We start from the raw sequence: 10,724 nt of genomic DNA on the forward strand, positions 1-10,724 counted from the left end.
TGTTTGAATGGGGCCACTGGCCTGACTGGAGACCCTTGGTCCAGGACCCACAATTCCTCAGGGTAGGTCGAGGTGGATAAGGGAGTCAAGACCACGTACCCTCTAAAGCTCTGCCAGCCATATTGGTGTGTGCTTAGTCTGTAGGGACATTAAGAAGCCTGTTTGCTTTTGCAATTTAACCTGTGTCCATTTTCCTAATAAAAAGTTCTTTTGAGAACTGCCACCATTTTCTCAATGGAACCAGGGAGAACAAGACATTTCCAAATCTGGATAGCACTGGTAACTATGGTCGGAAAGAAGGGGAATGTGAGTAGATGGAACTCTCCTGGGGCCAGGAAAAGCCAGTAGTGCTGGGAACACGTAGGAATGAGAATCTGAGAAGTTGGAACCAGCTTCATAACTTGGGGGACATCACAAAAGAAAAAGTGGATTCCTTGTTCAAACTCATGAGGAATTTCAAGATGGCAGCAGTAGAGCACTAAGCCAAGCACTAGGCCCTTCTGAGCATGGAGTCCAGTGCAAATATACAGGGAATGGGCCCTTGAGGCACCAAATCATCAAGGTCAACCAACAAGGCTGGTCTTGACCTAGCGAGGATTTCCTTTTAAATGTGAGGAGAATGTTGTCTACTACCTGCACTTCATTTTCCACACCATAAAGCCATTTACCACCTGCTGCTGCTGATCTGGGAAATATCTAGATATCTATATATAGAGATAAAGATTTTGTTTTTTGGTTTTTTGAGACAGGGTTTTACTGTGTAGTTCAGGCTGGCCTTGAACTCATTGCAGTCCCCTTGCCTCAGGCTCCTGAGTGCTAGTATTACAGGAGTGCTCCACCGTGCCCAACTTTGGGAATTACATTCATAAAAAAGGCTATAATTTCTACAGATGTACATTAAAATGTATGAATGCTTACCACATGCTAATGATAATTCTGCTTCACATGGAATAAAAACTTATCAGTTTTAATGCAGAAAACTGTTAGGAGTATGTAATGCCTTCTTTTCAATATATTATTTGACCTACTATTTTTTAACTATTATAGAAATGTGAATGACTACCGGGAAAAATAATTAAGTGGTGAAAAGCTATAGGAAAATACCAATGTTCAGGACATAAAAGTCCCTTTATTGCAAGTTATATATAACACTGGTTATACAGAAGGCAAAAAGAGCCTATTGAATTGCTGTAATTAAATAATTTGAAAATCGAGGCAGCCAAATATTCAATATATATGACATGTTATTACAGGCTCATGTGTGTTTGCACGCATGTGCACACACATCTGGACATTGAACCCAAGGCCTTTTCATTGAGCCACATTTCCAGCCTTTTTTATTTTTAATTTTGAGACAGGGTCATGATAAGGTGCTAGTTGCCGAACTTGCAATCCTCCTGCCTCAGCCTCCCAGAGTGCTGGGATTACAGATGTGTATCACCTTGTTCTATGTTTTCGAAGTTTTTTTTTTCTTTTGATTTTGGTGTCAGGAAGGTAGGGCCTCACATATGCACACATTCTAAGCATGCACTGTACCACCGAACTACACCCCAGCCCTGTTTTAAAGTTTTAACGATTTTAACTGATGGTTTATGGACACCGAATATAACTTTACGCTTATCTAACCTACAGAGCAAAGCCTAAGGACCCTAAGACTTCCTGGAAATGTAGTGTTTAAAGGAGGCAGTTTCGAAGCTGGCCAGCCTGCTCCTGGCTTTCACTGCGTGATCTTGGGCAGATGCCTTAACCTGGCCAGAACCCCTTCATGTGTGAAATGAACAACATCCGATACCTCTGTCCCGGGTTATGTGAGACTTAGGGAGCCACTGCATAGAGAGTGTCAGGGGAGCACACCGCACAAGCTCGCTATCACTGCGCCACCCCCAGTGCTCCCCTTCGCCAGCCTGGGGCCTGCCTGCCCCTTCAGCCTTTGCCCCGTCACTTCTCCCAACCCCTGCTGCCTGGGCCAGCCCAGCTGGGCTGCTCCTTGCCCGCCATGTGACTCAGAGGTTCTCCGCCTGGGAAACTGCTCCTCCGAGTGACCACTTGGAGGGGATGTTGCAGAGGCGAACTCGAGCCACACAGGAAGCTGGCGCTGAGGTTCTACCAGATGGGTAGAGTGAACGGAAAGGAGCGGCCACACACTCACCGGGGGCCAGAGTGTTCTCGGCTCCTCTCGTTGCCCCCCCGTACCCCACTTCTCCTGTTCACGTTGCCTGGGCAGCCAGGAAGGCCCTTTGTCCACTGCCCAGGGACAAGAAGAGGGGCTGTGGGAGGGGACCCTGCAAGCCTAAGGCAGAGGTGGGCCATGCACAATGACAGAAACTGGATCAACACTAAGTCGCTTAAATTCCCGAGCCCCGGTTTCTTTAGCAGCAAATCCAGGAGATCAGTGCTCACTGCCTAGGATAAGAATTAATCAGATAATGTACAAAGGGCTTAACAGAGGGTACAAGATGTAGCAAGTGCACTGAATGTTCTGCTTCCCCTTTCTCCTTTTCTGCCCCAGTCACTAGGGGAACTTGGCTGTGCCTTTAAGGGATTTAGACTCCAGCTCTGTTTGTTGTAAGGGAGAGCAGAGGGAACAGATGGAGATCACGGGCTCCCAGGGGGCATGGGGTGCAAGCAGGTGGGACAGACGGCAGGAGGCCCCAAGGCCAGACAAAGGGACCTGGGCTTGAGAAAACAGAGTGGGGGACCCGCTGCTGTGCCGTTCCTTGTCTCTGTTCCTCCTCCTCTTCTCCTATTCCTCTGATAAACACTCAGCACAACATTAAATAGCTTCAAAAGCACAGGACTCATTTTTGTGAACTCAGACTGCAATGGCTGCTTCCCAACAACTGGAAAGCAATATGAGACAGTGTCCCCTGTCACCTTTTCCTGGTTCCATGGCATGGGGCACAAGCTTGGCGGTGGGGCCACCTTTCCACTCGGCTCTGACAGCACATTTTTCCCCGAAAGCTGAGGAAGGGAGGGCAGTTGTCATGTGGGCAATTGGCCCATCTGTCACTGGAGAGCCCTCAAGGCACAGCGCATCATGAGAGTGACCAAGCGCCTTTTGTAGGCCATTCGTGTGGCTCTCCACGTCTCTTTTTTTTAAATTGGTGGCTGCGTCCAGCACATGCTAACCCCCTTATAAATCCTAGCTCCCCAGAGGCAGGAATTATCCCTGGCATCTGGAACTACATTTAACACTAAGTGGACTGAACTGTGTGGAGTAGGAGGCGAGGTGATGAACACTGGGTTCCAGTACCTTCCTCGCTTAAGAAAGTCAACTGAGTTCCGTGCGACAACTGCTCAGTGATCAGGCATTATGCAAAGTTTCCTGCCCCTCACCTCTTTCTGCTGGTCCTCAATGCACAGAGCTGGGGGAAAGAAGGTAAAGACGGTTCTGTGTTCCTTAGCTCAGTGAGTACAGAATGGCACCAGCTGACTTCTTGCACCGATGGCCCTCTAAACCTCAGTGGCACCATATCTGTAGGTCTCATCCACAAGCCTCTGCTCATGCGGAGCAGTGGACAGGAAAGAACAAAGTTAGTGTAAAGCTCCTTTTCCTACGCCTGCTCTTAGAAGGCATCAGCCAAGAGGGTTTTTTTTTTTTTTTTTTTTTTTTTGGTACCAGGGATCAAACTCAGGACTTTGTGCTTGCGAGGCAGGCAGCGGAACCACTGTGCTAAAACTCCTGCCCAAAAGATCTCATTTTTATTGGTCAATCACCTGTGAAATAACATTTACCACTATGCAACATTATTAAAATTATGTAGAAATTATGCACAACAAAAATAAATTTCTCTTTAATTAATTCCAAACACTAAAACATTTATTGTCCTCTTGACTTGCCATTCTAACTAATAATAATAAAGGCAGTACATAGTGCTACTAATTGTCATACACTGTCCCAAGCACTTAATCCTCCCATAACTCTCTGGGGTGATTATTAAAGTTGACTCATTCTACAGATGAGAAAACTCAGGCACAGAAAGATTAATTAGGATGCACAGAGTCTCACAGCTTTTCATACTATTCTTTTTATTTGCATTTTTTTTTTACAACTCTGGAGCTTGAACCCAGGGCCTTTGCCCTGAGCTAAGTCCCTCGGTCTCCCAGACTGCTGGGATTCCAGGCTGCGCCGCCACACCTGGCTCCTGAGTTGATCTCAACTGTCTCACCCTTCCCTTGTCATCCCCCTGAGCAAGTGGAATTCCCCACAACCTGAAGGCCAGCCCGGGGACAGTGGGCTCTTGGCCTTTAGCAAGCTGCCGACCTGGCTCCCCTTCCCTCCGCACACCTCCCTCTTTCCATCTCCACCTCCTCTCAGTGGAAGGTACGAGCTGGAAAACTTCTCCAGATGTTTACCAATCTGCACTCCTCCATCTCCACGGGAGACCCGGCTTCGCTGAGGGCTAGAGGAGCAGCGAGAGGCTGGCAGCAACGTTCCTTTATCATCGGGAGCCACTGGGGAGGAAAGAAAGGATTTTTGACAGCAGTCGTGTGAGGGAAAATGGAGCTGCAGAGCCCACAGAAATACTGTCAATGTGACTGCAGTTGCAGCAGAACAGGCCAAAAAGTCACTCTGCCACTCTGCGAGATCTTTTCTGTGTTTCAGCCGTTCAGTGGACTCCCAGACCAGTCCACATAGGGCAGGGGTGGTCCCGGAAGGAGACATCCAGTTCCTGCCCCGCCAAAGGGTCCAGGGCCCCTTTGCGGGGGAGGGGAACAGGAAGGGAGCATTAGCTGGGGAACCAGAGGGTCACCTGTCCCTGTTCACCCCCACCCCTTTCCTCTCCAGGAAAAGGGAAGTCAAGTAGATGAAGAAATGGGGAAGTCCTCGCTGTGCTGTTCCCTTGGCATCAAAGGGTCTCTGTAACAGTTGACTCTGATCCCCAGCAAGACAAAAGTCTCCACCACAAAAATAATTAGCAAAGGCTTTCTGAAAAACATTTCCCTGGGACAGAGCAAAGGAGAAAGAATCTTGCGGAAACACAGCTTTGCATGTCTGAAATAATCACAAGGAGGCCTTTCTCTAAGCTCCTGCCTTTCACAGGCCGTTTGCAGGCGCAGGGCAGGGCACTTGCAGCAGCAAGTGGGTGACTGGTATCAGAGTCAGGTGCCATTTTGAAAACTGCTGCTCTCTACCGAAATCTTCCCCTATTTCCAGCTGCACTTCAGAAGCATCCTTGTGCTGAAGCAAAGCGTTCTCTTCAAAACGTACGGTTCAGTTTCTCAGCACAGTTTCAAGACATCAGAGCAAACGAGCTTTTAGTCTTTGGAAAGCAACATGGGCCTTCTCTGCAATCACTTTTATAATTTACGAAAATAAGGAAGAGGAAAGTAAAGAACTTCCTCATTGTCTGGCAGCAAGTCAATAGTAGAGCTTGAACTTGACTTACGTTTTTAGGGGGAGGCATTGTCCTCTATAAACCCCAAATTACCTTACACCCAGAATATTTTACAGTTATCTGACTTGAGTGCTGAAAATTAGAACAATGGAAAATGTGGATGCTACAGAGGTTAAACTTCTTTCTTCAAATCCCTTAAGGATGCTTTAGCTCCCACCCAAGTCAAGGGGACTACAAGCGGAGAAGACAAAGGGGGCCGCCCGCCGGGTGGGGCGAATGCTCCGCTCTGGCCCGAAAGCTGAGTCACGGGAATCGTACCCTTGGCAGCGGGTGAGGCCCTAGGGTGAGGGACACCGCGCCCTACCTAGCTTGGGGATGCCTGCAGCAGACAAAGCCAGATTCGCAGTAAAGGAATGCCTGTCCTCCTCAGTGCCACCCGGGCCCTTGGTTATCACGCACTGGTCCGCAAGAGCAGGTTTGGGCAGCTCTTGCCAGAATTCATTATAAGAAAATAAATATAAAAGGAGAAAATGCACTGCGAAGGAAGTGTTGGAGGATGGGCTTCTGCTCATTTTATTTTTCGGCCGTCGTGGTGGTGAAGGCGCCCTGTTGGGGGAGGGGGGCTCCCCTAACGCCCGCCGGTCTCCGGACGCCTTTCCGCAGACGCGGCGCGAAGGAGTTAAGCGGGACTGCGGGTGACATCATCTCATTTACATGGGAGCGCGCATATAGCGGCGCTCGCGCGCCCCGCCCGACACTCGGCGTTGGCCACTGAGCAGATCGGACTTCCCTCGTTCGCGCACCTCTCTCCGGTGAGCCCCAGGGGCCCTTTCTCCTGTCCCCTTCTAGCCAGGCACCTGCGCTCGCCCCCTGCAGCACCTGCGTCCCTATTCAGGAATCCCTAAAGCCATCCCAAGTGGTCCTACCTAGAAAGGTTGCTTTGAAAAGCTTAGGGATGCGTAAACCCTTCCAGATGCTGGGTAATGGGAGCCAGAACTCAATTTTTAAAACCGCAAAAACTGGCATTTTGCGGTGCAGCCTCAAGGGGACATTTTGGCCTTAGTTTTTCCCCAAAGATGTCTGCATTGCCTCTGAGGCTATGATGAATCAGAAACGAAGGATCCTTTGTTCTAACGCACAGTCACCGGAGCCTCGAGCTTCAAAACGGCCGTGAACGGATGGCTTAGAAGGCTGTATCTGGCTTGGTTTAGGGAGGCTGGGCGGTATCACTAAGTCTTAAAAGTCCTACTCGCAGAGGACTGTGCGCAAAGGCTTGGAGGTTGCCCCTGATGCAGATCGGGGTTGATGTCTGGGGCGTAGGCAGGCAGCTGTGTGTGCCGCGGGCTGCACTGTTGAGCTAGCTGGACTAGTAGGAACCGGGTAGGGCGGTGGTCCGAGGCGCCGGCTGCAGCTGCCGCCTTTGTGAGCCGAGGAGAAAACGGGATCCGGCCTGCGTCTTGGGAGGGAAGAGACCGTATCTAGAAAACGAAAACCCGTTTTGTGACCTTGGCTCCAATTTTTATTCGATTTCTCCCTCACACACACGCTTTAACTTGAAGGCGGCTTTGATATTCTGTCCTCGCTCTAGCCAGACTGTAATTTTTAAACGCTGCAATTAACCTGCAGTTGTCAATTTCACTGTATGAGGAGATTTCAGCCTTGAGCCATCCGCCCTCTGTACCCCCCCCTTGAAATATTGAAGGGGATCTCTGGCTTTTTGGGTTTTTTTTTCTCCCCCTCCTGGTAGCTCTTCAGCCCTGAATAGAAGAGGAAGAGGGAAGGCGGTGGGGTTTCGGGCTGGAACTTGGAGGGGAGACGCGCATTTCTGAGCGGGGAGAGGCCAGGGTGTGGGTGGCGCTTTCTCAACCTCGCTCTTGGCTTTGTACCTGCAGCTTACTCGCGACCATGTCTGACAAACCCGATATGGCTGAGATCGAGAAATTCGATAAGTCGAAATTGAAGAAGACAGAAACGCAAGAGAAAAATCCTCTGCCTTCGAAAGAAAGTAAGCTCTGATCCCCTCCCCCATTTTCAGAAAAGGCGGGGCGGGCGGGAGGACGGGAGGGGCGCGGGGAGGGGGGAGCGGGGGAGGAGCAGACAGTTTGATGATGATGAATGTGGTTTAGAAAGGTTAATTAAAAATTGTTTCGCAGCCAGCAAACACATGGTCTTAGTGATTTAATAATGGAATATTTAATGTCATAGTAATATACAGATACATTTATCTATTGAAGTACTTTGATTTAACAGTTAAATTATATATTTGATTATAATTGCCTGTTTGCTGAATTTTTAGGCACGAAAAGCCATTTTAAATGTAAGCACTGTAATCTTTATAATCTTCTGGATCCTCTTAACCTCCATCTTTTTTCTTCTTTTTTTGTCTTTTTCCGGTCACAGCGATTGAACAAGAGAAGCAAGCAGGCGAATCGTAATGAGACGTGCGCTGCCAGTATGCACTGTACATTCCACAAGCATTGCCTTCTTATTTTACTTCTTTTAGCTGTTTAACTTTGTAAGATGCAAAGAGGTTGGATCGAGTTTAAATGACTGTGCTGCCCCTTTCACGTCCAAGAACTACTGACAACGAAGGCCGAGCCTGCCTCTCCCATCTGCCTGTGTGGCTGGCAGGGAAGGAAAAGAGCTTGCATGTTGGTGAAGGAAGAAGCTGGGTGGGAGGATGGTGAAATGTAGAGTAAAATCCAAGCTGGTCCAAGGTGTCCTGCAGGCTGTAAAATGCAGTTTAATCAGAGTGCCATTTTTTTTTGTTCAAATGATTTTAATTATTGGAATGCACAATTTTTTTAATATGCAAATAAAGTTTTAAAACGCGACTGATGTGTCTGTCTGGTGTCTGGAAGGAGCGGTTTGATCGTGGGTGAAACTTTTGCAAAGGGACCTACTCCTTGGTCTCACTGGGTCTGAGAAGTGACAAACATCTCTGGTGATTTGGTAAATTTCCGGGGCATAGAGAGATGGGTTTCTGTCACTACCTGATATATCTCAGCTATACTTTACTAGGTAATTGGGAGATCATTTACTTAGGCTGGTAGAATTCCTACTATGAATTACATAAAAGCTTTAATAAAAACAGATTTACAGAGGCTGGTACAATGGTCATAGTGGTCCCCGTTACTTGGGAGGCTGAGGTGGGAAGATTGTGTGAGCCCAGGAGTTCCAGGCCAGCAGGGGCAACATACATTTGCAGTCAATTCTCTGGGTTTTGATAGCCGACACTGAATTTCTCACACATGTGCAAGAATATTGAAGGTGAATATTTACAGCACATCTTCCATGGGGTATCAAGATGAACTTGGTTGCTGCACCAGTTACCAGCGTTGGACAGAGAATTTAGACAGCCTAGTCAGAGTAGACATTTTAGTAGACATTGAGTAGAAATGACATTTTATGTACTTCAAAAAGGAATTCAAGACTTAGGTTTCCTCATTGTCCAATGGCTGTTTTCTCATTAGAATTCTGTTTAACAGCCACTTAAAATGGCTTTTTTTTTTTTTTGGTACAGGGGATCAAATTCAGGTTCTTGTGCTTGCAAAGCAGGTGGCAGAACCACTGAGCTAAATCCTCAGCCTAAAATGGCTTTTATAAAATGGTACACACATCTATTAACAAGTGATATTAAGTTATTGAATTCTCTTTAATTTGGATGACTAATGTTTAGATATGAAGGACACAGCAGAACAGGTGAAATGTTTAAGTCTGGTAGACATTAATTGGTTACTGAGGTGAGGTCTCGTTTTGCTTTCTCAAGTCCTCAAGTGGTGGAGGAAAGCAAGGCCAGGCCATAAGGTGCAGGAAGAGAAGGGAATATAGTGTCAATACTTTAAGGGTAAAAGTTAATGTTCTTAAAGCTCCTTAATGAGTTGCTCTCTTCTGTAAGGGTAAAAAATAAAAAGCCTCAATTTTATTAAGCTAAAACAATGCTATTTAAAACAGTAAATCCAATAGCAAAGCTAAAATGTACCATGCAAATGTTCAAAAAGGTAAACTTTTTCCCCTAAAAAACTGACTTATGAAAATATCATTTGTAAAGGGGAGGAGGAGGAGAAATTGTTAATCATTACTAAACCGGTTGATTTCCTTTGCTCAACCCTTCTTTTGAGAAATGCACAGGAAACCATGTACCTGTGGTTTAGAAGATCAAGTAGGCCAACAGCTAGAAGCCTTTATCTGCACTGCTAAGGGAGGGGTCCATGACAGGTGCTGCAAACCTGAAGGACCCCACCTGCTGCGCAGCTAGGGAAGACAAAAGTAAGCACAAAGGATTGGGGGGCACTTCAAGATGAGACAGGACCCCCACCCTTGCAGTTGTTTTTCTTACCTCCAAAGCAGGGTAGAGGCCCAGTGAAAATGCCCAAGTGGCAAAGGTAAACCAGACCCATGGAGGTTTTTGCTGTGCACATTTTTTCAAACAACGCAAAGATGGAAGATTTTAAGAAATTCACACAATGCTAGTATTCTTCGGTTTTAAAAGGTGGCATTAAGGGGAGCTGGAGATTTAGCTCAGTGGCACCATGCCTGCTTTGCAAGTGCAAGGTCCTGAGTTTGATCCCTGATACAAAACAAACAAACAAACAAACAAACAAACAAAAAGGTGTATTAAGGGAAAAGATGATTATGAGATAAAGCGATGGAAGAGAAGATCTTTCTGTCCTCACAGGACAAAGCACTCTCACATGGGCACGTGCGCACACGCACACACACACACATGGAAAATCTGAAATGTAGTAATAATTGCATTCTTCACAGTTTGGTGTCAGAGACAGGGAAATTCAGAAGCTTCTTTCTACATCCAGGAGCTAACTGCTGTGCACGATAGGAGAGGAAACTTTGTTGTTATTGTTGTTCAATTTGATGGGGATTCTTTGCTCTTCCCAAGAGAATCTTCCCAGAAGTGCCTGGGGTATTTATGAAGCAGCGTGGGAATTCGTGATCCTGCTATGAATCGAAGCTGCTTGGTGCTATGTGTTGACAGTATTTTTCATAGATAGGAAGGGAACTTTAAGTCTATCATTAGAACAAGAAAGATTCCACTGGAGACCCTTGCTGCCGAGTGTTTGACCCCATCTCCTCCTTTGCAGGGGGAAGCAAGCCAAAGAAGTGTTAAATAAAAGGTGATGGTCACAGTTTTGCCTGGAACTTCTGCAAAGTTTGAGTTCATCAAGACAAATACAATAAAAAGCAGAGAAAGTAGCAAGAGGCTCACTAAAAGACCACGGAGTCAGACCTGTGTTTATTTTTAAATCTCAGAAATTTCTCAAGCATTACAGCTTCATATTTCACTCATCCCTATGTGTGGAATTTTGAAGCTATTTTATTCTTTCAGGAGAAGACAGCTTTTAGGCAGCATGTGCAGAAACTGGGGGG

The 10,724-nt window shown here is 46.8% G+C and overlaps 1 protein-coding gene across 1 annotated transcript; it reads left to right on the plus strand.

The window, feature by feature from the left end:
* Nucleotides 1-6,053: 6,053 nt before the first annotated feature.
* On the plus strand, nucleotides 6,054-8,166 carry Tmsb4x (thymosin beta 4 X-linked). Its single transcript, XM_010613968.3, has 3 exons — nucleotides 6,054-6,151; nucleotides 7,232-7,344; nucleotides 7,740-8,166. The coding sequence occupies exons 2-3, from the start codon at nucleotides 7,245-7,247 to the stop codon at nucleotides 7,772-7,774; spliced, it is 135 nt and encodes a 44-aa protein (XP_010612270.1). The 5' UTR covers nucleotides 6,054-6,151; nucleotides 7,232-7,244; the 3' UTR covers nucleotides 7,775-8,166.
* Nucleotides 8,167-10,724: the final 2,558 nt, after the last annotated feature.

The sequence above is a fragment of the Fukomys damarensis genome, unplaced genomic scaffold (genome assembly GCF_012274545.1).
Source record: "Fukomys damarensis isolate Sample0158 unplaced genomic scaffold, DMR_v1.0_HiC HiC_scaffold_39, whole genome shotgun sequence".
NCBI classification, from domain to species: domain Eukaryota; kingdom Metazoa; phylum Chordata; class Mammalia; order Rodentia; family Bathyergidae; genus Fukomys; species Fukomys damarensis.